Source organism: Pungitius pungitius, chromosome 21 (assembly GCF_949316345.1).
Source record: "Pungitius pungitius chromosome 21, fPunPun2.1, whole genome shotgun sequence".
In the NCBI taxonomy this organism is placed as follows: domain Eukaryota; kingdom Metazoa; phylum Chordata; class Actinopteri; order Perciformes; family Gasterosteidae; genus Pungitius; species Pungitius pungitius.
This window is the reverse complement of record NC_084920.1, coordinates 6,760,713-6,788,659: the sequence shown is the minus strand read 5'-3', so window position 1 is coordinate 6,788,659 and position 27,947 is coordinate 6,760,713. Positions and strand designations below refer to the sequence as shown.

The 27,947-nt window shown below is 42.5% G+C and overlaps 1 protein-coding gene across 1 annotated transcript; it reads right to left on the bottom strand.

The window, feature by feature from the left end:
- Positions 1-52: 52 nt before the first annotated feature.
- On the bottom strand, positions 53-27,925 carry LOC119213108 (proteasome activator complex subunit 4B-like). Its single transcript, XM_037464143.2, has 47 exons — positions 27,736-27,925; positions 27,050-27,190; positions 25,786-25,902; positions 25,130-25,174; positions 24,797-24,946; positions 24,034-24,097; positions 23,241-23,315; positions 22,932-23,054; positions 22,755-22,847; positions 22,325-22,503; positions 21,247-21,333; positions 20,700-20,886; positions 20,238-20,327; positions 18,943-19,007; positions 18,595-18,745; positions 16,326-16,424; positions 16,015-16,084; positions 15,373-15,440; positions 14,581-14,784; positions 12,094-12,251; positions 11,675-11,770; positions 11,525-11,580; positions 11,354-11,410; positions 11,196-11,251; positions 10,997-11,095; positions 10,843-10,905; positions 10,635-10,730; positions 10,330-10,461; positions 9,414-9,623; positions 9,189-9,325; positions 8,983-9,036; positions 8,639-8,768; positions 7,939-8,020; positions 7,690-7,843; positions 7,247-7,313; positions 7,027-7,152; positions 6,620-6,772; positions 6,375-6,479; positions 6,004-6,095; positions 5,647-5,778; positions 5,271-5,473; positions 4,268-4,353; positions 3,963-4,091; positions 3,068-3,223; positions 2,068-2,206; positions 1,768-1,901; positions 53-781 (listed from the first exon to the last, which is right to left on the bottom strand). The coding sequence occupies exons 1-47, from the start codon at positions 27,909-27,911 to the stop codon at positions 647-649; spliced, it is 5,421 nt and encodes a 1,806-aa protein (XP_037320040.2). The 5' UTR covers positions 27,912-27,925; the 3' UTR covers positions 53-646.
- Between the last annotated feature and the right edge of the window lie 22 nt (positions 27,926-27,947).

The following is a 27,947-nucleotide window of genomic DNA, read 5'->3' as shown; positions in this document are numbered from 1 at the left end:
AATATGTTGTATGTCACAACATGTCATAAACTTTAAATAGGTGTTCATGCATTTTATCAATTACATGATGTTTGTCAATAATTCCTATATATTATGCAGTATTTTAAACATTGTAATATGATTTGTAAGTGTTGGGTTACATAACTGTTGAAACACTAGCTTGAAGTATTTGGTGTCACATTCCTTTTAATTTAAAATCTTGGTGCCATTATATATGTTTTTCTTGTTTGGTAATGGACCGTTCTGACTTTTTAATATTATCTTTAAATACATTTTTGGAATTAATAAAAGGGAAATACCTTAAGATTAAATTCTGGAAAAAACAGCAACAAAAGATACCCACTGATGGAGATCATCTCGAAAGTAAAGTGGCCACCTTTGGGGCTGTTGAGCTGCTTGTCGAGACAAAATAAATACACCAAGTGAGTTAAATATTTTAAACCGGTTTGCCCCGGGTTCTGAGTTGCTTTTCTGCCAGGTCTACCGGAGGCCAACACGGGCACCCTGAGTTCCACAGCTGAGGCTGTCACCCGCTGCAAACACCATCAATATTATCACACTACTACTTCAACGGGCTGCACAAAGGACCACAATGCCGTTGACAGATGAAGTTGGTTCTTTGAGAGCAGTCCGTGAGTGGAGCTCTCTAGGCGTAGTAACAGGGCGACACCAGCAGGTCTGTGAGCACGAGCAGCTGGTCGTCGGTGAAGCTCTGCCGATGCTCCTGCCAGTTATCATGGTGAGTACGCCTGAACTCCGACAGGGTCTTCTTCACCGTCATCTTGGAACAACAAACACCATCATCGTTACTGACAGCATGGGAAAACAAACATTACTGTGAGTGAATGACACATGTATGCCAATCTCACAGGACGTGTACATATTCATAGTTAGATCAGAAGAACAATTGCATGTTATACTCCAAAGATGCATTTGACAACTTTAGTTACTAATCAAACAACATGAATTCCATTGGTATTGATTCATTTGAAAGTACAAAGTAGTTTAAATTCTTGCCCTGCCTTTTTTTTAGACTTCAGACACATTTAAACGCATCAAAATTAACATTAAAATAATTGTTTTTGCACTAGTAAATTTTATTTTGAAGTAAAACATCAAGAATACGTCTTATATAAACATTGACCACCAAATAAGTTCGATTTAAGTGAATCACCCTCTTCAAAGATTAAGTGGAGCTCTTTTGTCATGGAGAATTGCTGGAGTAACAACATAAGGACGTTCATCATGAAACAATGCGGCAAACGTGTTAATAAATTCATTGTGCCCTTTAAACAAATATTTTATGAAATGCCTAGGGCCTGACGACTAAAGCTGAGACCACAGATTAGTTAGTCTTCCAAGAGAAGATATTATATGTGTAGTATTCTGCAAAACGTCTTCCTCTACCATTGTTATTTTGAACAATTATTCTTTTCAGAAGATTTTGTGACAGCTTCATTAATTCTTCCACAAATCTCACAAATGTAATCTTTAACCGTATTCCTTTGTATTTCCCTTTTTACTTCTTTCATTTTTCAACAGGAGAGGAAGTAAATTATCATCACTGGTTCCCCATCAGTGTTATGTATTATTCAAACTCTGTATTACAGATTACATTGTATGTCTTCTTCATGCCTGAAGTAAGGCCAAAGACACAATTTTCTCCTCAATTGGACAATGAAATTGTATTCTTTCAGTTCACATTGTATCAAGCTTGATGTTTGTATGCAAGTGTGTACACTAATGTGTGTGTGTGTGTGTGTTTACCTCTATTGGCTGTGGGTCGTTGAGATGGTTGCTCAGGTCCATCAGTATCTGAGGCATCCATTCTGGGACATCGTAGGGGCTCGATAGGATGCACGCACTGAGGCCGAGCACTCCAGCATGGCAACGCACTAGGTCTAAGAACACACACACACACATAGGAAGCTAAATTTAATCTTTGAATTTCAAGGTTCCAAATCCCTCTGCAATAAGAAAGGGTAATAGGGCAAGTATTACTGTGATTGCCTCACTGTATGATTGTGACTTGCACATGAATGTGTGTCTAAGTGTGCGTGTGTGTACCTGTGGAGGCCAGCTCTCCTCTTGCCTTGGGGAGGCGAGTCTGACTAAGCGTCTGGAGCTGTGTCTGCAGACTGGGGTCCAAAGGGAAGAACTGGCACTGCAATAAACCACTGAGGGTGGTGCCTGCCATGTCCCTCACCTACAGTCAGAGAGGGGTGGGGTTTTAGAAGGGTATAGAGGGAGAGAAAAAAAAACCTGTCAAGATCGCCACCAACTAATAAAAGAAATTACATCGCAATGTTCGGGCAAGAAGAGAGCGCAAGGAAATCGGGCAGAAAGCGAGATACAAGGGACAAAGATGAGCAGAGGAGGAAGAGGAAGAGAAAGAGGAAGAGGAGGCGGAGGGACGGATAACTTTGCATAAATTATGAATAAGCATTGAGAGACGGTTTATGCATTAAAATAGACAATGATAAAAAAGAGTTTGACCTGCAACTGTTTTTGCAAGTTAGACAACCGGGTGAGGCTTAATGTTTATTGATTTTTACCTGTACAGCCCGATCAATAAAAAAAGAGACAGATGTTAAGACAATTGGGAAATTTAATGCACAACAAAAGATGCAACTCCATATTGGAGACTGTTTTATGTGCACAAGTAGTTTAGTTGATTTCAGTGCATTAACTGACTGGTTACAACGGTTGTTTTATAGTCAAAACATACTATGTGCTTTGCCAAATTATATTCTGGGCATTCAATCGATTTATGATTTTGTTTTTAGACCCCTTAAATAACAACTAGCTACAAGGGAGTGCAAGGCAGCAATGGTGCTCTATCAACATCCCTGATGTCTGGGATAAAGAAAAAGGCACCAAAACAGGAAAATAAATAAATAGCAGAGCAGAGCGAGTTATTTTTTAAGCAATAACTGTCAATAGAAAAGAGGGATTAAGATTTAGTGAGGTGACAATAAATCACCATTTATAATGCTGTGACAATTAAACAAATGCCTTGCAGAGGGAATAACGGCACTTTTAAGCCACCTTTTGGGGCATATATTACCTCGAGCTGTTCATCAAGCAGCAGCTGCATCACTAGCTTTCGGACGCCGAGCACTTCGGGAGGCAAATTTAGCAGGGTAAACAAGTTGTAGAAAACCATGATCTGGAGGTAGGTCAGCACTGAGTAGCGTGCATGCCATGATCTGCTGCCTGCCATCTAGAGGGAAAGGAGACAGAAAGGGTTATGAAAAAGAAAAAGTTTCATGGTGCAACCAAATTATTATGATGCAGACACAGGTTAATATATTTTGTAAACATTTGTATAACACAATGTACTATCATGTCATTTAATAAAAAATCTGTTAATTCTGTTAACAAAATTAAATTGACAATGCGTACACGCTTGCATGAAAACAAGAAATTGGTAGCCAAGAGTCTACAGCCATGCTAGCATTTTTGTGAGGCCGCTAAGGTCAGCATGCTCAGTTATATTGTAATGCTAAACAGGTACCTTGTTGCAGAGGAAATTGGTTTTGCAGGTATTTGGTTAATACCTATTTTAAATGAAAAAGAAATCCGGCCGGCTGTTTGCTATTTCATCCATTATTCATGCTAAGCTAAGTTAACCATCTGCTCTCTCTCTGTAGCTCCATATTTGGCGAACAGGTACGATTGTAGTATTAACTGGCCTCCTCTCACACTATGCAAGACAGCAAGTCTTTCCCAAAGTGTCAACCATCCCTTTAAATAATTTGTGCACGCAACATGAGATTGCAACAAGATAACAGGGGTGCCACTCGCATTCGGGAGAAAAACTGCATACATTACAAAGTAAGCAAAATAAAATAGCACAGGTTGTTTTTAGACCAACAACACCATGGGAAGAATTAGGCTCTGAGCCCTGGCAGCAAGCATGTAGGGAAGTGCGTGTGCGTATTTCAGTATGTGCATATTACCTCTTCCAGCACTGCCAGAACCAGAGGGATTTGCTCAGGATACAGCAGGCCCTGGGACATGAGAGAGAGGCACGTGCGAGCATCCTGCTTCATCTCATCATAGCTCTCATCAATCTCCACCGGGGCAATCTGCAGGGAGAGAGAAAAGGAGCGAGGGAGATGGAGAGAGATAGGAAGACACACAGCTACGCACCGTTTTGAGTAAATGAAGAGAGAAATTGAGTTTAATGGGCAAGTAAGATTGAGTGGGTAATAATGCTGTGCAGGGACCTGTGTCTGTGTGTCTGTGTATGTGTGGTTTTTACTTTGAAGAGTAGAGGCAGGAGCTGAAGTTGCTGCTGAACAGGAGTGGTAAAGGTCCGCCCTGCGCTCGCCATCAACCATTTCAACACTGCAAATGACACACAGACAAAGACAAAAACACATAGATAATATTTTGGTCTGTTGCCAAATAGAAAAAAACGAACTTGGTACTGTGACCTTACTGCATCGCTCTGGTAATATAACACAATCGATCATGATTTGGTATCTAATTATTTGGATAATTTCCCAACAGCATATTTATCTGTGTAATGGAGACCAGAATAGTAACATAAACTGAAACAACAAATGTCATCTAAATCCAGTCCTGTTTTTAAAAAGGTATACCACCTCGAAAAGCTAAAGAAGGGGCTAATAAATGATCTTTCAGAACCTTTCAGACCTTTAGTGGTAAAATAACACTAAAATTCTAGAATCATGAAATGCTTTTCATAATTATTACATTCAGTTTACCTTCATTTATAGTTTTTGTTACTCGAAACCGAAATGTTGAATACCCTATTTGTCAAATTCAAATAAATCATAGTAGTTTTTGTATTATTCTCAGCAGGTCATTGCATAAACTGTGTCTTCAATGGTAGCTACAGCTTTGCTCACAGTACCTTGAGTGGTATCAAACCATGCACATAGTTTAGATTTTATGTATTGAATTTTGTAAATGGGATGTTTTGATGTTCTAAGCTCCAACGATGAAATGCAGTCTTTTGCATTTTGTGGCCCGTACAAATGTTAACATTAGAGTCGCACTCCCAAATAATGAATTAAACTCCTTCCCTTCACTTTGTTTTGAAAGGCTTGAACACCCCCCTTAAAATCCTCCTTATTCTACACTCCACTACCTTTTAAAGTAGATCTTACAGGGATTAATAAGGGACCACAGTTTTCAAATCGTTGCATCTGCCTTCAGTTTGTCAGTCTGCTTTGTCGTTAATTTTCCCTTTCTGTCCATCCACCACACGCATTACATGCTTGCATGCACATTCTGACCCGTCTTGAGCAGTTTGACAGCCTGGGTGCGCTCGTCCGTCCCCTGGGTGTTATCCTCGTGGACGTGGTTGTGGATCTCCGCCTCCGCCGTGAGGGGCTTGAGCCGCTCTAGGACTCGAGTGACAAACTCTGCCACGTGGGGGGAGGAGGTGGGTCGGGTGTGGGGCAGGGCCACGTCTATCATGAAGATATAGGTCAAGACACTGGAGAGATGAGGGTGGGGTACGAGGTTAGGGAGGACAAGAAAGAAAAGAAAACAAGTCACCAATACAGAGCGGCAACACTTGATGAATAAAGGGGCTTAGGATTGAACGGCCCAGACGGCGCACACGTAGTATTTAGATTAACCTATATAACCTTGATAATGCCGGGTCACCTTCCAATGCGCTCCCTAACATTCTTATACACATGGGTGAGTTTGGGCTCCAGGTAAGTCAGCAGCCTGTGCAGTAGTTCAGCGACTCTCCACTGCTGCTGGGCGAGACCTCCCTGCAGCACATACAGCAAGCTGACAGAGACAAAGAGGAAAGGCGGCGAAGGTGTGGGGGGGGGGGGGGGGGGGGCAGGGGTGGAGCATTGTTGTGTTATTGCAGCACGTCAGGTCAGCATACGTCCGCTCGGGCTACTACTGCAGCCTGAAATCAGAAACCTCAGAAATACTGTAGATGACATAAACACAAATTGTGAGCGTAAAGCCATTCATGAACACACAAACGCACACACGTACACATACCTGGCATCCCTGAACGAGCCACTCTCTCCACTCAGCGGGCTCTCCATCAGCAGCTCAAACAGCCAGTGGAGTTTTCTGGGGTCCCGGCCCTCCTGTTGTACAGCAACATTACAAACTAGGCTGATTGATGGAAATATTATTTTGGGTTCGGCAACATTTATACATCCAGTGGTGCTGGCTTTATTGCCAGTAAAAACAGAGAAAATAGTCCCTAGTTTTTTTTTAAACGACATACATGCTTCCATTTAGCAGGTGGCAAATCTATTCTTCAACATTATTTAACAAGGATAATACACATGTATATACTCAGATTCCTTTCCTGAGCCCTAAGCTGTGTGTGTGGTGTATTTGTATGCACGTGGGCCACTCACACAGGCGGTAGCGATGCAGGTTCCCCAGTCCGTGTAGGTCTCCACAGTGATGTTGGTTAATGCTGTCCTGATCAAAGGGCACAAAAGCTGCCATAGCCTTTCCACCTGAGTACGCACACACAATGATGAAAGTTTTTATTAATATTGACTCTTCTTATAAAAAATAGTGCAGCATGGGTTATTTGTCCCCTTGTGTGTGTGCCTGTGTGTGTGTGTGTGTGTGTGTGTGTGCGTGTACCAAGTACCTTGCTGAAACTCCAGAGTTTGCTGCCTCTGATTAGTCCTGCAGTAATCTCACTCACACAGCGCTGGGAGCTCTCATGGGGGTCGCTGGCAAGCTGCTCTAGGTGAGGCCACAATAATGGCAGGAACACGTCTCCATAGTTACAAAACAGCCCCTGTCAATCAAACATGAGCATGAAGGTTCGTTCGATGTGGAGGAATCAAGACCTATCTCTTTTTTCTTTTGCAGTCATTCGTTTGACGCAAGTGAACTGTCAGCTGCCTGACAGAGAACAATGAATCTCAGCGTATGATGACAGGAATTCCAGCTCTGCTGAGTTCAATTCAGCCTTGGCTAGCGGTGGTTTGCTGTGTCATTTCTTTGTAAAAGGTCTGCCAGATCGACCGAAGCACCGAGTTTAAACTGCACCTTAAAGAGACAGTAGCGTCGGGGATTAAAGCTGTCTTTTCCTTTCCGATCCTCTAGAGAGAGAAATCCGATAAGCCGGTCAATAAACTCTGAGTCCGAGAAGTATTCAAAGATGATCTTCTCGCCCTGAGTGACACACAAAATAAACACCAAATGTAATGATAGTAATATTACTGAGACGTCAGTGGTAGATTTTGTGGGCGGTTTACAATTCGAGCACCTCAGTCATCTCTTCGTACGACAGGTCATCTTTTGGCCTCTCTGAAGATGCATGGATCATCATCTCCCTGAAAGGAACGAGAAACAAAGAAGAAGCTGCACTGATTTACAGAGAGAATTATGGATGGACACATTCTGTCTTTAAATAAGCAGCCAGGATAAATGAACAGCTATAAAGTCTGTTAGTCTTTCATCTATACATCAATTCTATCTAGGACCAGGCAGTAAGTCGTTCAGTGAGCCTTATCTATGTCAGGCAATAACAGGAAGTCAGTTCAACAACCCACCAGTTATCCGGCCGTCCAGATCAGTCAACCAGCAGTCAGTCAGACATCGAGTTAGCCACAAAGCCAAGCCATTTAAGTCAATCAGCTATTTAGATCCATCCAACCATGCAGTTAATCAGCATTTCCACTAAATCCACCGCCTCAACACTCTCCTTACCTCGGCCACAAGTAGTAGCCACAGTGAGTCTTCTCCACAAACGGCTGAGAATCCCACTGCTGCTCACTTAGAGGGAGGTTTTTGCTGTCGTACTGCAGCCAGCGATTCCCCTCGCGATCCCCAACACACACACCTTGTGGATCCTCTATGCCGCCTGAACACACGCAAAGAAAGACATACGCACACATTCCTCACATACCTCACAAACAAGATTTGGTAAGTACTTTTTTTTTGGTTGTTGACACTAACTGATATCTGACGGCTTCACAGCAACTTTCTTTCTTGGTCGCTTTAGCTGTTTCAGGATACCAGCCATTGCTGAAATTGCCACCTACAAGAAATAAAGAATATAGAGTGGTAGACTAGAACCAAGCACAAATGCAGCAGGTCCTCGTAAAGTACTATAAGGCTCAGTTTGATATCATTCAATGGCACTGCTTTTTTGTCTTGTAACATACTGATGCTACTATTCATTGTACTATGGATTTTTTTTGTATATGTACACTAAACTACAGTAGAATACAATACAATATAATTTGACCTTCAACCTCTGAAGCTGTGATGCTTAGTCAAAAAATGCTTCATTTTTAGTTTCATTTTAGTTTAGTTAGTTTTGATTGACACTAGTGCCTCACAATGGAATGCATACAAAGAAAAGAACGCCCTTCTTCCAGCTGGGAAAAAAGGGAATAAAACAGTAGTGACAGCTCAAGAAAGATCTTGAAAAATAAAAAAAACTTATTTTAACCTTTGAAAGAAACTTACTTTCTCTTTGTGAAGTTTAACAGGAAGTGACATCTCTAAAGTTGCTCACATCCAGCAGAGTTTTCTGCTGTTTAAGGTAAACTATGCAGTTTTCTTGTATGCTTAAATGTGATGAATCACAAAAGAAAAGCTTTTAGTCAGCCCATCTCCATACCGACAGACACACAGTACACATGCAGCACACCTTGCGTACGCAAATGGAGTCATGTATGAGGCCCTGCGTGAAGAAGAGGACGGCATCAGGAGGAAGAGGGTGATCTTCTCTCAGTTGGAGGGCCAACAAGTCTGTGGCCATGTACTCAAACTTCCAGGTCCTGAAACACAAACAAAGAAGTAATTCTGGATGCAATCTTTAGCTAAAACTCTTAGACTCCGCTACAAAATCTTGATATTTCTCAGAAGAAATACTACTGACTGTTGATACTTAAAGCTCTTTCAAATACCGAATCTAATAATTAACTCATCATTTTATGAACATAAAGCGAGGGCATCTAAAGTGCTTATGATGGAGAGGGAGAGAAAACCTACAAGTTACTGTCTTCAAGGCAGTCCAGGAGATCATTGACCAGCTTCTCATATTTCCTGTACAAAAGACAAAGATGCGTTAAAATGTAAGTGGTGCTTCTCCTAAGACTACAAATGATACAAACGGTAGTACAAATAATTCATGATGCTCCATTGGGTATCATTAAGGAAAATTTATAAATGTACAAATACAAGCCCAGTTCTCCTACCTTGGAGCAACGACGTTTCTGATTTGCTGACGTTGAAGCCCTTCTTCCAGCGCCTCTACGGACTCTGCCTCTAGACAAGGCCTGGGATTTTTAGTCTGCATGATTTGATTGGCTATCTCCACACATGACTCCGACACCTGGAGGAGGATGAGACCAAAGGAGACCAATTAAGACGAACAAACAAATGAGAGTAGGGCAAGGACAACTAATGAACAGGTGGCTAACAGTGAAATAGATCCCTATGGTGTCGTGCTGGCGGTGGATGCGGTCAGTGACGTCGTCGAGCAGCCCGCCAATGGACGGGTCCTCCAAGGTCAAGGATGGCGACAGGCCACAGCGGACCAAAGCAGGCCACATCTCCCCGACACAGTCCCAGTCCCTTGCACTGGCTGGATAGGGACCGCTGAGCAGACCCAGCAGGCAGTACAGAGCACCCTGAAACCCACACAAGGTAAAAGACCCTTGAAGGATTATAGTGCATACGATGATACAGTTATATACATTCTGCAGACTTGGAAATTACGCATTAACATCATTGTTCTCAATGTCAATCCGTAGAATCTAGTGATACATTATCAAATACTGAGACAATGCTGCACCAGTTTTTAAATGTTGACTCTTGCTTTGGCTTTAGTATTTTGTACCAATAAGGTACAAAGTAAGCAGGGTATCTTGCATAATAGTACTAAGAATCTTTATATCTAAAAGCATTATCCACTTAAAAAATATGTTTATAAAGGGATTCACAAAAATAAAAACAGATAAAATGAACACAATATATACACAATTATTACTGACAAATAATATTCCCAAGAATGGCTTTGTAACTTTTTTTTGCCTGGTTTCAAACGAGAACTTTTGTTTTAGTGGTTTGGTTCTGACAGTAAACGCGCCCCATCCTACCACCATCTGAGTCTAGTCCTGGGGATAGTCAACAAAAAATGGACAAAGATCAGGAGTCTGAAGAGAGAAAAGTGCAATGCGGGATGGGGCACAGTTTACCTGCCTAAAAAGCAACGCCACAGAACTGATCTCAAGGTTCAGCACCACCGACAGTGACCATTACGAGCAAGTCAATGCCAACTGTGCTTATCACCATGTGCTGTGAGTGTGTCTTTGTCTATGCGTTTGTGTGTGGTACCTTAAACTGCTGTTGTGTCCCAGTGGTGTGTTGTGGCGAGAGCAGTTGCAGGATTCGGGGAACCAGGTCCCTGTAGGAGAAGCTAAATGTTCCCACTGCGGTCGTCAGAACATGCTGGGCCCTGCTACGTACCTGCAAACACACACACACACACACACACACACACACACACACACACACACACACACACACACAACCACACACATATATCTTATGCTTACAAGCCAGGTAAAAGATGAACCGAAAGATGTTGAATTATTCTTCTTCTAAATTATTCTGCTAATTCTCTATTTTTTCGTTTTTACCTGGCTGTAAGTGCTGGTAGAAAGCAGCAGCAGATCACAGAGCAGCTCCTGATGAACCACTTTGTATTCACTGCCATCAACCACCAGCTTCCTCATCTATTCACAAAAAAATGCAATGTTAAAATAATGTTTATTAAAAAAACATCCACATAGGTGCAGGTGCTTCCCTCTGCGACCCTGCACAAAGTGCGTGCGTTGTTCGACTGACCTCATGCTGGAGTAGCACTCGGTCGATGAGCAGTGCTCTGATGTGCTGCTTTTTCCCATGGAGCTGCAGAAAGAAAGGCAACATACGTTCAATCACCCTGCCGGTGACTCATTGAAACTGACAACAGCGGCCTCAGTGCTCTTTTCCAACTCACCCTGTTTTCCATGGACTTCTTGACGAGTGTGTAGCTTTTCCACCGTGAGTCAAACTCCTTCTTGTGAGTTCCTCGGAAAAACATGAGGTCACTGATGATCTGTAGCGAGACGGAGAGAAAAGGGGACGCTGTGAAACCTTTGCGGGCCCGAAGCTGTACAAAAATGTAACACCACACACGTGTATAATAGTAGAATCACCGAAATAATGACGAAGAGCGACTTTGTGTCATCTTCCGAGTGATCCAAGATGTGATCTGCATGGTAGTACACATTGATTTATTGTGCCTCACAATAAATCCGCAAACAAAGCGAGGGGTTTAGAGCTGGAGTGTAGTGTCATCAAAGTTTTCACTCACGTAGCAGCAGTCTCATGGTTTGGCAGATGGACTCTCTGTAGTTCTCCCGTGAATCATCTGGAGGAGAGTATGGACACAGAATGCATGATGTGCGGCCGTATCACCCACTGAAACTGCCTCAGTGCGCAGCATGCAGTGCAGGTGTGGAGCTACTTAATTGCGTTTTCTTACCGTAGGTGACACCTATGTGCAGTTTGATCTCCCCCAGATTTATCATGGATGGCACTCTGAGGAGAAACAACATGCAAGGGAGATAGAAACTCTAAGAGACTGCAGGAAAACCTGTGCTTTGATATATGTGTGTGCAGCTGCAGGGCTCACAGGTCAGATACGTGTGGCCCATCCAGAGGGGGCAGCATGGATCCAGCACCGAGAAGGCAGTGCTGCACAATAGCAAGACTCTGCAACAGCTCCTCCCTGTGAAGCAGATCACACGTTACAGTTCTTTCATAGCCGTACTTGAGTTTGTTTTTTGGGGAATTGACTTGGCACTTCTACAATGGCATTTTAACAAGTCTTAGCAGCCGAATCCAACTTTTCAACGCTAAGTGTTCTTGATTAGGCTTCATCCAAAGCTTTAAGACCTGTATTATAAACAGGTGTTAATGTTCAGGTTTCCTTTTTTGGGATCCAGACGAATCTCATTTATCTGTAATGAAAGGCTACGGGTTTCTTTGTTTTGTTTATGTGCTAGTCTGATTACGTCCATAAATCTAAGGCTAAGAAAAACAACAGCACACCTGCTCATTGGCTGATCTCCAGAGACGTGGCCCTGGATTCGATGCAGCTCAGGGTGCAGGAGGCAGGACAACAGCTGGAAAACAAAGTTTTCCTCTTCCTGATCAGGTACGTGCCAACACACACCCAAATCTGCCACATCTCCAGCTCTGCCCCAGTCCTGGAGACAGAGAGAGAGGTTTTCTCAGAAAGTTGTACAGAAATAGTATGTTTCCACTGAAATAGCTGGCAAGCAAACCAGCCGAGATATGTGTCATGTGTTGGTATTTGAAACATATGATGAGAATTAAAACACTTAACAATGGACACATGATAACACATTCTTCAAAAAAAGACGATCTCCTATCAGTCAACAAACCAGCCAATGAATCCAAATAAGAAAATAACATGAAAAGGAAAAATCAACAAAAACAAAATGTAATCAGTGACCGTGAGCTGCAGATGAAGAGGTCATATTTTTAAAGCAACAGAGGAAGATAGCTGTAATTACTGCCTCTTCAACATCAAAACACCTGCACTCATGTACAAGAACTTGGCACAATATTATTGAGAAAAATCTTTTCTTAGAAATACTGCAGGACAAGCTGATCAGTTTGTCTCCTCCTGCCACGATCCTCTTTGAACATGCATTTAGACGCCTCAAAGCACATTATGCAACTTTTTCAAAGCTAGATAAAGCACATTTACATTCCTCTCACTTTCTTGTGGTATCACCATATGGTGGCTAATGTTAGAAAACAGGCAATATAATGAGTCCAAGAAGAATGGCGCAACATGAAGTCAGCACAAAGAAAATACAACTATAGAAATCAACATGACTGTGGGATAAATGTGTCCACGTCTTAGCTTGGTTGTATGTATAAAATGCTCAAGCAAATGTAACACCGGTGTGTTGGTCTTGTCATTTCCTGTCTTATGTTGAAAGTCTGTTCCCTCCTCTCGTTTCAGATCGCTTGCCCTTCCTCTCGTATCACCTGTCCAATTACCCGGATCCCTGATTGTGTCCACCTGTTTCTCATTATCCTCATGTGTTTATTAGTCAGCGTCTTCCCTCGTCTTGTGCCGAAGTGTTTTCGTTCCCATCGACTTCGCCAAAGCCATTCTCGCCACGATCACGCCAAGATTAAGTTAAGATTATTGTTGCCTGTTGTTTGATCTTAGTTTTTGTAGACCGGGTTATTTCCTCCGGACGGAGTGATTTTGAGTTTGTTATATTTCCCCTCCCCTTCTTGAAGGACCGTTTGCCCAAGAAGTACTTTCGTTAATTATTAAATAAACCCCTTTTTTTGAATCCTCTGCATTTGAGTCCTGCCTTCCATCACCCGCCTGACAGCAAAATTTAAAAACAAGACAAACCAATCATATGATATATGCTGTATACCTTTGAATAGAAACATCGTTTTCTTTTTTTTTTTAAAGAGGTAGATCATGCAATGTAAATTTTGAATGAAGCTTAGGTGAAAATTCAGTCAGGAAGACTGGACAGGCGTTGCCATTCCCGGTAGGCTTCCTCTCTCCAAGGGGGCACATGGCCAGCTGATTAGGGGCGGGGTCAGGTAGTACCAGCCAACCAGACGTGGGTGATGTTACCGTAAACCAATTGCATCAGTGCTGGCAAACGTTAAAAGACTGTTCTCTCTCTCTGCTGTCAGTTGTCATTTCAGCGCGCACCAAAGGCGACCCGCCACCACCCCTGACACCTCCAATCTACAGCAGTACCCGGCACATCAGGAAATTGGAGTAACTTATTCTCTACCACCATCACCAGTGTCTGGACTCCCGAAGGGGGGATATAGCTCGGCTCAGCATCCCGGCCCCTGGTCTATCCTACGGCAGGATGGAGTTCAACCCCCAAACACATTGAAATATCAATATTCATGCATGTTATAATAAAGCAGTGTTCAAACTTCAACAAGTCTCTCCGGATTGAAATGGCATTGTTTGTTGGTGCTCCGTATGATGTACTGTAAATTTGCTTTTAATTGCAATTTATTGTATTAGATTCCTGTGCAGGGATTATGGTTAGCTCCTATTAATTAAATTAACAAACTAGTACAAAGTATTATTAAAAGATTATTGTGAACACTTCAGGTATGTCCCAGGTTGGGAACGATGGTCCAAAATGAATGAATGGATTTTCATTATTTATAACTACAAACTATGCAAAGGGTTTTGTTTTCCACTTATCTAATTTCCTTCTCTACTAAAATTTAGCAAGACAACTGTAATAATAATTTAGTTGTCGTTCAAAGAAAGCAATGTTTGATATAAAAAGTTATTTTAAAGGATATACTAGAGGCATTTTGTGTTTTCCAAGTAAATCTTATTGTTACAGTAGACTCTGTAATTTGCACTTTAGGAGGTCATTCAATAGGCCATGGTTGGAACTATGCAGTTAAGAGTCAAGGGACTGGATTTAACTTTAGCAACATTAAATAATGGTGAGAAGGTAATCTCCTCCTGTGCAACACTGCAGAAGTTGTGTTTACCCATATCGGGAGGTCAGTATCAAAACCCCCAGAGGTGCTGCGGTACTCGGTGGGATAGATCAGGGACAGCGACCGGAGTGTGTGCTCCAGCAGACTGCAGGCGAGTGTGTACGCCCGTTTGCAGCGCAGACGCACACACACACACAGGATCCGTTCCAAGTCCCCCTGGTATTTTAACAGCTGTTCACCATCCACATGGGTTACCTGAAAACAACACACACACACAAACAAATACAGACAGAATTACATGCACACACACACACAAATTCAATGGAGAGTTGTGTCTTAAATATTGAGGTTCTGCAGTAAATCACAGCATCTGGCTCGCTTGCACACACATTAAACTCCCAGGAGTAATAAAACAAAACAGAAAGGGCATCAATATGTTCTGGTTAACGACAAAGCTCCTTGATATTTATGACTGTTCGCACTGCAAAAAAATGCATTTTCATCCTTTTCTTCTCAGACTACAATGTTGCAATCATAGACATAGGTTAAAATGTCTCTCTGTTCCACTCCTTTTAAGTGTGTCACACATTCTGAAGTTTTGTAGAAACACTAGGAAAAATAGACAAAACACTTTAGTAGACGTGACGTAATGACACACAACTCCAAAATATTGTTGAAACAAATTGCTGTAAAGGAATGAAGATATGCAGAACCCTCGGCAGACATTTAAATCATTTTCAGACTAAATAACATTTGAAGAGACTGACAAGTAAAAATAAATTAGCAGGATTCATATTTCTTTGAGTGCTGAAGCCCTTGAGACGTGATAAATCCTTGTCTCACCTCAGAGAGCAGCTGGAGATTCCACAACAGTTCCTTATCCAATCCGTCTTCACACTGCAGCTCCTCATCTACACACACACACAATATATATGATGTATGTTGTACCATGTTGCTCCCTTGAAAGACTGAGGTCCTTTTGCCTTTTGATGTTTTGTTCTTTAGTTAGCTAGCTGCATTGCCTCTTTAGTCCTGGCCAAAATATCTCAACAACCACTGGATAGATGTTTATGAAATGTTTTCCAGTCACATTCACGTTCCTCTGGATGAACTGTAATTTAATTTTGATGACCCTTTGACTTTCCCTTTAGAGCCACTCTAAAGCCACATGACAAATGTCAAAAAGCCCATTTGTATAAGTGTTGTTGTACTTTGTTTATTGCTAATTATTGTTAGCGAGCTTAAAGATTAAGCTAAGATGGTGAACATTAAGACCTGCTAAACACGTTGCCAATGTAATTGTGAGCATATCGTGTTTGTATTTAACTTCAAACCCAGCTGTTGTTAAGCATGGTGCATGACTGTGCTCATAGTGCATTCATTATTTAGTTTAGCAGTGAAGAAACGTCTGAATGAACTCATTAATGTACGATCTCCATGCAAACACACAACAGTTCAACTCTATACACGCAGTGTGGTACTGACTGTCAGTAATTTGGAAAATGGCGCTGCAACAGTGAGGGACAAACAGACGGAGAGACTCGGCGGGATGGCACTGAAAAATACACACAGACACACACAAACAAACATTTAGATAACGCAACAGGCAGTAAATGAGAATGTAGCTAGTATACGACAACTTGAGTGAAATGTGTATCTGTATCATGACTTGAAAAAGTTGTATTTTATGTATGTATGCAACATGACAGTGTGGAATGTCTGTAGTCTAATGAGTGAAATCTACTGTACATTACTATAAAATACGAGCTGAGGAAGACATACTGAGGAAGATATACCTTTGCTGCAGCTCTGCACATGTCAGCCACCATCCTGCCTGACACACACGTCTCAAAGATGTTGAAAGTGGCAAAGTTATACACCTTCTGCAACGCCATCTAGCAGATTGGCAAAATGTGCATTTGTTATTCTTCATGTGTTTCACATGCAGCACAATGTTTGACTAAACACAACTGCATCATGCATCCTTAATAGCTGGAAGTTATTTGTTTTAGTCGGTGAATAAAAATAAATTCAAGAGAGTGATTGCAGAATTTATTCTTGTGTTTTGATTAGTTTCGGGGGTTTCTTAAAACAATGTGAACTGTGTTGAACAAAATGCATTAGCTTAATTAATGTGTTACTTTTGTGTTATGAATGGATACGTAGGCTACATTCATAGCCCTTGAAAGCATTTAATATTTCAGACAAAATGAGCAATTATCAAAGTTAAATATAACACTTTAAAACTCAGCTTTAATAATTTATCAGGATTTTGAGGGTGTGGTTTAGTATAACTATATAACCCCAACCCAGTCATTACATTTGGATTGTGGTATTGCTAAAACCTTTGGTGTACGGTGCAAGTGATATCATAAATACAGAAATCTCTTGTATTAAATAATCAAAACTGCATTCGTAAACTCACAGGACACTCACAGGGAGAAGCGTTAAGCTTTAAATACTGTAGCAGACGGAGGGGAGTGGTGGTAGAAGGGAGGTATGTTGCGGCCCGGTGGTTCCACCCCCGAGCCTGCTATGGATCTCCCCCGCCTAACGAGGAGAGGCTGCCGGAAATCAGGGCAGGAGGAACCCAGGCATAAAGGAAGCAGGGAGAGTGAAGGACGGGGTGGGAGTAGGACAGAGTGGAGAGAGGTGCGGAGACAGCGAGTGAACCAGCGTAAAACTGTGATATAAGTGTTGTGACTTGGACCGGCTGACTAACCCCCCCGTGTATCGACCGCTTTGGACGAGGACCCGATTGGTGAATGACCCGTGGACGCGTGGACCTGACGACGGGGGGGGGGGGGGGGGGGGGGCGGTGAAGTCTGTCTAAACCTCCCTCATTGCTTCCAATAATAAACTACCAACTGCACTCCTGGTGCCGGCGTGTCTGATTGAGCGTGTGACGTCCCCTGAGCGTCCCCTGGGCATGCCACATATGGTGGAGAATGCGGGCAGCGATCTAAACTCTGTGAATCACCGTGACAGTGTACCATGGAAGCATTGGTGAAGCAGCTGGTGGAGTCGAACCTCGCCCAGCAGGCGAGGCACCAAGAGCTGCTGGAGGAGCAACCCAAGAGCAACCGGGGGCACCAATACATCCTGGTGATACTGGACTACGCCACCAGATACCCGGAGGCCATCCCCTTGCGCACCATGGCTACCAAGGGAATAGCCCGGGAGATGGTAATGTTGTTTTCCCGTGTGGGAATACCCAATGAGATATTGACTGACCAAGGAACCCCATTCATGTCCCGAATTATGAAGGATCTTTGCAAACTGATGAAGGTGACCCAGTTGCGTACTTTAGTGTATCACCCACAGACAGACGGGCTGGTGGAGAGATTCAATCGGACACTGAAACAGATGCTCAAGAAGGCGATCGAGGCGGATGGAAAGAATTGGGACCAGCTGCTTCCGTATCTGATGTTCTCAATCCGGGAGGTACCACAAGCTTCCACCGGGTTCTCTCCCTTCAAGCTCCTGTATGGAAGACAACCCAGAGGACTGCTGGACGTGGCGAAGGAGGCTTGGGAACAGCAGCCATTGCCCCATCGCACCGTCGTGGAGCACGTGGATGAGATGAGAGACCGGATGGCGACTCTGTGGCCCCTGGTACAGGAAAATATGCGGGAGGCCCAGGAGGCCCAAGCTCGGGTGTACAACAGGGGAGCACAACCACGGGACTTCAAGCCGGGAGACAAAGTGCTGGTACTGATCCCCACGTCGGAATGTAAGTTTTTGGCCAGGTGGAACGGGCCATATGAAGTGCTGGAGCGGATGGGGGAGGTAAACTATAAAGTCCGGCAGCCGGGGCGCAGACACCCGACTAAGACGTGCACTTGCTGAAGAAATGGAATGCCCGTGATGTCCTCTGTTCTTTTTCCCAAAGGAAGGCCACGGCAGAGGCCAAGCCCGCAGCAGTACCCATGGGAGAACACCTGAGTTCAGCACAGAGGCAAGATCTAGGGGAGTTGGTCTGATTGAGCGTGTGACGTGGACACCCCCTCCCCTGGGCGTGCCACAATACATACATTTAAAAAAGAGTGTGTGTGCGTGTGCTACCTTGTATATTTCTGTGGAGCATTGTGTTAGGATGGTGCTAACAGTGGAGGACAGGCCCAACTCCACCAGGCTCTCCAGATGAGTCTGCGTATCCGTCTCCATCTCGTCTCTCGTCTGTTCCAGGGTGCTGCTGTCTATCAGAGCAAAACACCTGCATACACAAGTGCACACTTGTCAGCAATGAAAATGTCAACAGCCTTATGGTGAGAAAAAAAGAGGGTGTTACACGTGGCCGGCAGACCAAGTGATGCAGCAGTGCGTTTCAAACAGAGAGAGAAACATTCATACATACGGCATTGACAACAAGGCCTCACTAAGTGACAGTTTGAATTGTTAATTTGTCTCAACCTGTCCAGAAACTGGAGAACGAAGTCTTCAAACTCAGCTGATGCAAAACACAGAGTTTTCTCAATCTGAAAAGGTAGAAATACATATGGTTAGTTAAGTGATTAGTATAATGTGACTGTTTTTTTATTTAAGCAATTTGCACCGAGAGATGTAGGCTTGGGTATTGAGTATCGAGGATCGATTGGAATCGGGACTAGCTTTGCGATTTACCCGGTATCGTTCAAAAGTTTAAAATTTGATTCCTAGTTTCGATTCTCAGCCCGCCGGCGCCGACCGGAAATAGAAACCGCTGAACACCAACGAAGAAGCGTCCACCGGAAGTGTTGGCAAAACAGCGCGATCGAACATGGATAGCGTGCGTCGGCGGTCCAAAGTGTGGTTACACTTTTCGAAACAAACCGAAAACTCGGCAAAATGCAACATTTGCAGCAAAATTGTTTCATGCATAAGAGGGTGCACATCAAATATGATTAAGCACCTCCGAGGTCATGGAGTGGAAGTAAATGTGTGCCTAGGGTTGCCAACCCTCCCGCATTACCCGGGACATCCCGAATTATGGGCAATTATCCCTCCAGTCCCCATTTCCAATCACAGCCTCCTAAGTCAGCGAAAGTGTCCCTGATTTGGGGTTGGGAGAGTTGGCAACCCCCTATGTGTGCCCCATCTTTGACGCGCTGCGCCGACCGTCCGGCGCTGCCTCTTCCTCTGGCTCCAAGGGCCCATCAGTGGGAGCAAGGTAACGTTTAAGTACCTGCAATATCGTACGCTCATGTGTAAATGTGTTTTTGTGTCAAAAATAAAGCTCTCTTGAGGAAAATGTACCCCTGTTAAAATATATTCATAATTTATAATGTTTATACAATATTCAAGTTCATAATTTGATATTTATATTGTAGTTGAAAACAGCCCTGCTAGAAATTCATAGTAAAGTTAATAAAAAGTAAAAAGTTCATAGAATTAACATTGATGGAGAAGGTCAGACTATTTCCTTCAGAAAGACCCTTGGTTAGCTAGCTCATTTGAAATATCTTAAACTTAAACGTTTTTGACCCTGCCTCTTAAAAGAATCAGAATCGCTGGGAACCGGCATCGAGACAAGGAATCGGAATCAGAATCGTTCAAATTCAAACAATACCCAATCCTAGAGAGATGGAGGAGAAGATCTATACCACTGTGAGAGATATCAATGCTAAATAGGAAGAAGAGGTGAGGGAAAAGTACAATGCAGGGAAAAAACACAACACAAGAAACATCCCATTTAAGGACTAAATTGTTAACGTATGGTGTGTGTGTACCTCTGTGAGATCCTTGTGTTGAGAAGGAGCCGACGAACAATCCGCTAAAGGCACCAGAGTGGTGAAAGTGGCAATGAACTGGAACGTTATCTGGAAGGAGCCACACAATGGGACACGGATCAGTTCTCATCATCTGACGTGATCAAGGCCCGAGTTAAATAACCTACCAGATGTCGGGTGGTAACTTTTTCAAATGTTTGTCTGAATTCATTCTAGTGTGATGGATTAATGTTGCAATGAGCCCACTAAGAAAGGAAACCAATCCATTTTACAATCCATGCGGAAACTGAGAACCGGGCCTCAGTAATTGCAAGTTCTTCAAACTGAGATATTCATTGCACTTTCAGGATTTATTAACGAGGTAGAGCAGACTACACAGAGGGGAATTTAATCAGCAACAGCTGTATGGTCTTCTTGTCTAACAATTCTTCTTCATTAATAATCTTCACATCCATTACTCACCATGGATTTGCTAAAGTCGTTTGGGTCAATCCCCGGCAGAGAGCCCATGAGCAGTGGGAGCACATGGCCGCGGCCCTCTGGGTAATGGTTGTTCAGGGAAACCAGGCTGCGAGCCATGCCAATCATGCAACTGAGAGTGGCGGTGAGGGTGTGGGGCTCCGTCAAGGTCTCCATCGCTGCGTAGGTCCTGGTATACACACAGGATTCAAAAAGAAAGTGGGATGAAGAAGGACAAAGATATGTTGGTGTTCTCAAAACAATAAACACACATTACAGGCAGAACACATTTTCAAAATCTTTTTTTGAAACAGGAAACCGCTAATAGCTCATTTGCCATAATTGAAATGTGGGTAATTTGCCAAAATAAACAAATGGAGGCTTAAATAAAAGTCATAACAAACAGCTATCTACCTGACAACCTGCCATAACCTAAAGAACAAATACCCCCTGAATAAAGCATAACTAGTTAACAGTTCAATTTATGTTGCATTTCTTTTAGCTTAAACGTTGACACGGCCCACGGCAGATATGAGTAACAAACACTTACTTCTCAAGTACAGGTGGTATGACGAGATCTGGTGTGAGGAGAGCGAGGTTCTGAAGAGCGTAGGCTGCATCCGTACTGCCGGTTTTACTGCAAATCACCACAAGAGGACAGATGAGCGACGAACTCACAACATGTGTCAACAACAACCCATTGACACACAAGCATAGGAAGGTAATCACAAACGACTTGTCTTTGTCCGGATTATAGGCAAGCTGCTGCTCAGGCCTTGTGATGGCGCAGCAGTTTATATAACTGACTGGAACTGATTCAAATGGTGAGTTTACATGGTAACCGCCCAGTGACCACTGATATGAAGGTCAAAATGTAAAGGTATTTTAAGATTTCAAGATTTACATATAGCAATTGTTTCAATTCAAATGTTTTGAAGTCTTTATCTCAACATGAAGCACCTAGCTAATAGTGTAATTTACATTCTGTCAAAAAAAACTGTGGGGGATTTGCAAGCTGTATTCATTTGGAAACCAAAGTTCTGGGCTCAAAAAATGGAGATCTGTTGAAAGTTTGGTCATTAAATTTGCATTCAGAAGACCACCCGCTGTTATTGTGCAACACTCACACCTACCTCCACATGACACCTATTGTGTCTATTCCTGCTGGAGTAGAAATACTTTCTATCGGCCTTCCCACTCACTGCAGCACGAGGTTGATAATTTTTAAATGTCATGTGAAAACCAACTCATTCAGACAGCCGTTTTCTCTCTATTTTTGGATATCCATGTCTGTTTGATATTGTGAGTTTACTTTTTCACTAATCATTTTCCACAATGTTGCATTCGTATGTGCCAATGTTAATGTGTTTGATGTCATTACCTGTTATGCTTCTTATTGTGTTTTATCTTCCTACTAATTTGTAAACGTGCTTTGATTGATATTTAGTTGAATAATTCTCACTGTTGTATTTGCAGTGAATCTCTATAACTATATATACTGTATAGTGTCTGTAATGGCTGTATACCCATGCATATACATATGTAATCGTCCTTAAATAAATGGAATATTTACACATATATAAGAGGTGAGGTCATAGTCACTTTTTTAGTCTACCAAAGTGCAATACCTGAACATGGCCAGCAGGGCGGCACCGGTGAGGCTACAGGTGAACTCCTGCAAGTCTCCATCAGTCAGCCTTTGGCCCTCAGGGACCAGCGTGATCCAGCTGGGGGGCGCGTGACGTTCCCGGTGCACACGGCGCACAACGCTGGCGGGGAGCCGCTGAAGCAGGCGCATCAGCCGGGACTGCAGGCAAACACACACACATAAACAGACACACACATTCAACACCAGCATTATCACCAAGACACACATTCACACGGAAACAGATTTGTGATACTGCTTTTTTTCTCTGGCAGTTGTGTGTTTGATTATTGTATTGTTGGTGCGAAGAGAGCCAGCAAAGCCCTGAAAGGCAGGATATAAATCAAAGAAGTGTGACAGCCGGCAGCTGAAAACGTGTCTGCATGCATGTGTGAGTAGGAGAGAGGGCTTACTTGCCAGCGACCATGATTGGAGGGATGGTAGAAGGAGGCAATGCTGTTGAAGAGGCAGGTCAGCTCCTTCTGTGCTGGATTTCCTGGTCCTCCCTGCATAGGTTTGAATCATATATATATATATATCATATATATAGATATTGTTATTGATTTTTAGAAGAAAAAGTGTGCAAGTACCAGAAGAGCTGTGATCCACAACACCATGTGTCCGATGTCATAGGAGTTGATGAGATAGCGCGGTGCCACCATGTGATTGACCCCCACTGGAATGTTTAGACTGCGCAGGATCCTGGTGAAGATCTGCATTAGAGTTGTAGTGAGGTTTTTTTATTTGCACAATTAAATGATAATAAACAGAGACCATTAAGTATTTTACAGTATATGAAGAGGCAGAAAGCACCCTGGGCTTATTCAAAGCCTCCAGCTTAATTATTACTACAATATTATATCCCTAAAGAAATACATCTCCTGGCAGTGAGGACTGACCGTAGGAATATAGGGGCTCCAGTCCACGTAGCCGATGTCATCATTGGCGAGGCGAGCAAACAGGTTCACCAATGGCTGCGAGATAACAATCACTTTGAGTAAAGGGAACCTACCCAGAAGTGAAGGCTGCCATTCATTAGATTAAATTTTCTCAAATTTGAGAATGAGAAGAGATTCTAAAGAGGAGATGAAGTGTGCACAGGCCAGGAGCCTGCGTGACTGCAGAGCGGAGGCACAGGGGGAAAATAATTGCTTCATACCGAGTGGAAACTGTCAATGCTTCAATAACATTTCAATCATCTTGAGGAAATGTGTGTCATCACACATATCCGTATCCATTATTAGGGAATTGGAAAATTGCGTAATTCATGGCTCAATCATTTAAAAATATATTTTTTTAGACAATCACTCACTGTTGAAGGTTTATTCAGCTTTGAAAGATGGAATTTCCTCGATGACAACTTAATTTATAGTTGCTGTGGCAGACAGACTTTAACTCTCAATCCAGTGAACAACTATGTTCAGAGATGATCTTTTACAGTGTTTGTATGGGCTTGGGCATGTTTTACCAAGCTTGTGAGGACATCAATCTGTTTACATAATTACATTGTGGGGACAAAATGGGGAATAATGAGGTAATCATTACATTTTCAGTTGAAGATTTGGTCTAAGGTTCATGTCCAGTTCAGTTTAGCTTTAGGTTAGGACAAGGACCAGGATTAGAGTGTTGAATCAACAGGAAATAGATTTAAGTCTATGTAATGTCTCCAAAAAGTGTGTGTTTGTGTCTCACCCCTTCCCAGCTTGGCTGATTTTGCACTGACACCCAAAGAGTGATTAACTCATCAAACCACAACCTGAAACACAAAAGCACAAGAAAACATAGTAATACAACATAATGTATTCCAATGCACACACCCAAGCTGAATTCCTCTCATCTATCCCCAATTCCCCAAAATATAAACTCCCTCCTTCCCTTTAGGAAGAGAAAAACTGAAACAGAAAAACGAGTATCAAAGATGATGTACTGTGGAAACTATACGGAAAATGTGAATGTATCCAAGACAAAATCCAGAAAAATAGCATGTAAAAAAAACAGAGAACACGCTGAAGAAAGCAATGCAGCGGAGAGGATCGGTAAGCTGGAACGCCACCTTGTGGAGGTAGGAGGGAGAGGGGCAAAGGATTTCCAAGGCAACAAAAATAATAAGCAAAAACAAGGAGGAGAAAGCTCTGCTATTGTAAGAAGAAGAATATTTATTAAACACCCCAAGGTGAAAAGGTGTACATGCTTACAGAGCCCGAAGATGTAGTGATTACTGAAACATGGTCATAAAATCAGACCAAAATACGGCAAAGTATTAGGATTAATGATGATTTCCGTTACCATAAAAAACCCATTCATATTCATATCTTTATTTTCCTGCTGGCATAAATTGTTGTATAAATCAACAAGGGGTGTTTTAAAAGCTCTAATATCTCTGGCCAAACGGAGCAGCAGTTACATATTATGTGTATAAGTGCCTAAACAGAGCCATTGAAGTGGGCCCACTTACTGGAAGCCCTGGCTGTGTTCCTCCGGCGGCATGATGGTGGGCAGGAACAGCTCCATGTTGCTGACGGCCTTCTGCATGATTATGTCAAACACGCACATGAGGGGGCGCCACTCATCTAGCATCTCCTTTGTGGAGGACGGTGGGAAATACCTGTGAAATGCCCAAGAAGGCGTGCAACAAAGATAGACCTGAGTACAAATACAGGTGCAGACAAGCAAAGACGGAGTGTAGATACAAACGCTCTCATTGATCTAACGCACACAGCTCAACTGGAGATAAAAGCAACACATTATCCGGTGCACAAATGACATGATCACAGAGGATGTGACTTACAGTCTGCAGCTTTTGATCAAAGCCTTCAAAATGTGGTCCACTGAGCTGCAAACAAGCAGAGAGAGGAGGTGTGGGAGTTTGTGGATGAATTCTGCATTTACTAAACATATGTCCTGAGGATTCAAAAAGAAAACCCTGGCTATGTTCAGGCTGTATCTTATTTTATCGCTTTTTAATTATTCCTTTTTTCAATGAAAGACCAATACAACATCTAAAAATGTCTTGTCTGACCTGCATTCCAAAAATGATAGATTGAGAGAAAGCAATATAAAACAGAAAAGATGGAAACCATCACAATCAACAAAATGATTCGTTTCTTAATAATTGAGCATTTCCAGCCCTTATATACAGTATTTAATGTATCAGGCCGCTGAGAAAGTGTATTGTGTTTTCAACAAGTATATCATAGTTAATTTTCGGTAACTGTTTTATTACTATTTGACGTAGTCCACTGTGATAATAATAAAAGGAAAGTGTCATAAGGCCTGTTTGAATTGAATTGGTCTGCCTTGACTTTCCAAGGACAGGAAAATAGTTAAGTTTTGGGTTTACAGTTGTGTTAGAGGTATGCTCGTATGAATGACACGCCTTTTTGGTATCTTAAAGGTCTGATATGAATGTCTTTTTTTGTCTAATGTAAAAGTACAACATCATACTTGGGAAACCAGATGAGCCCAAGATGCTCCGTTTTGGAGTAGATGACACTCTCGTACAGATCATAAAGCGGTCGCCACGGCAACTGTAGGTCATCCCTTGACAGCAGTTCCTTCTTCCTGTTTGAAAAAGAAACCGATTGTTGACTCTCGCACGTTTTTTATGAGGGCGTTGAAGGGCTTTAGTCCAAATCTTTTGATATTTTCACCTTTTGAAAGAACAACAAGTCAAGAGAAAATTATGTTAATGTTAATGTTTGGGGGTGAGAAATTACAGGGTGTCTGAAAGGACTTTGTATTCAAGGGAAAATGAGTCACTACCCCGCCGGCTGTGCTCAAAATGACGAGTGCCAACTTCCAGACATGTCAGCAAACGCTGCGCTTTGATTCTTTGTATTCAGTGAAGCTGAAGCGGATGATTCTTGATTCTTGATTTTTGCCAACACCTTGTTAAGCTTTTAAATCATGCATTAACTGATGAGTACCTTTATTATAAGGGGACTTAATTAATTCTACCGAGAATCTTCCACATTGCTCCACAGTACTTGGTTATTTGTACAACCTACATGTATGTATATTGGATAAACTCCACATAAAGGTAAGGTGTTCATGAATCTAACAGCTAAATGGAAAAAATCTCATTGTGGAACTTCTAAAACTGAAGGAAAGAAAAGGCACTGGAACTGTGTAGGAGAATAACCTGCCATGCCTGGAGACAAAAGCAGGTTTTCATGTACTGTTCGTCGGGGCTTTACGTGTTCTAAATGGCAGATATACTGTACGTTAATGTTGTTTTTATTTAGTATCTGTAATTAAGCAAATGTAATTATTGTACCATCTTTTACTGCTCTAAGTTTCAGAATTCTGTTTAAACGAAAAAACGCATACAGAGGATTGTGAATTCTTCATGGACATATCTTTTCTCCCTGAGTGCTTTCTAATTTACTTTTGTATTTCTTCTCTCAAGTCTGCCGGTTGTTTCCAAGCTACAAAATGGCAAGAATCCAAATGGCACAGATGTAAGTGAAAAATCCACTTTAACACGTGATGGGACTCGACATCGCTATACCTATGTTGCACAGTGGTGTTTGCTAACCACAGCGCTCTCTGATCTCATTATACCAAAGGACAACAAAGGCCAAATAAAAGCTGCAGATGCTGGAACCAACCACTTCAACTGGGTTATTTTATTAATAACGCGATGGCGCTGCAGCTCTCACAGCTCCATCATGTTGATGCTGTGTGTGTGTGTGTGTGTCACACCTACTTGAGAAGCTGAATGAGCAGCCTGGCATAGCTCTGCATCATGTGAGGCTCCAGGTTCGGCAGGGTGACCAACTCATAGAGGAGCTTGATGAAGAGAATATGGTCTTCCTTGCTGAACCTGCGGCCGTACAGCTTCAGAAACCTGAGGGGGGAGGCAAGGGGGGTCAGGTAACCCTCCCGGGGGCAGAAGATCACTTCCGACTTTCAGCAGTTGACCCATATCCTGTAAACGCTTCAGCGGGCCAATGTATCAACATGAAACCTCCAGTGCAGAGTGGACACAATCTTAATTCAAAGTTACATGATGAAGTTGTTCCCTTTTAAATATTGCCTATTTAAATATTTCTAGGATGCTGATATTTTTGGAACTAACCCCTTTTTGACCCTAGATTATAGTACCCAGTAGCTGGATTTTAAAGTTAAAATGTATTATAGCTTTGGCAACCTAAATGAAAATGCAAAATGGAATTCTTGCAAATAATATGTTTTAAAGGTTATACTTTAAATGATGGGGGATTATTCACCTTTTGTCAATTTGGCTCTTCCTAAATTGAAACACATACTTAAATTTAAATGATTTCAGCCTAAACACTGCTAGAAAACCATTATTATGAAGCTTAAGGGATTAACCATGGGTTTGACTTGATGTAGTTTGCATCCAGAGGACAACCTGGCTTGAACACTTACGAGAAGAGCTTCCTGGACCAAAAGGCGACCCCGGGCCACAGCTCCCTGAGAAGGACGGCCCTGGAGAGGTTCGCCTTGATCTCCGCCAGCAGCTCCGTGGCCTCCTGCTCCAACCGGTCGGAGTACGGCAGCAGGCCGTTATACACAACCTCCCTTTGAGAGACAAACCCATCCATATCCCCATCCACAGTTGATGTATCAGGTCACCTTAA

Coding starts and splice junctions, on each gene's coding strand:
- LOC119213108 (XM_037464143.2), bottom strand. CDS start 27,911: ATGGATGGGTTTGTCTCTCAAAGGGAGGTTGTGTATAACGGCCTGCTG. Junction 24,947..25,129: donor TTGATCAAAAGCTGCAGACT/GTAAGTCACATC, acceptor GGCATTTCACAG/GTATTTCCCACCGTCCTCCA. Junction 3,224..3,962: donor TTCTGGCAGTGCTGGAAGAG/GTAATATGCACA, acceptor CTTTCCCTCTAG/ATGGCAGGCAGCAGATCATG.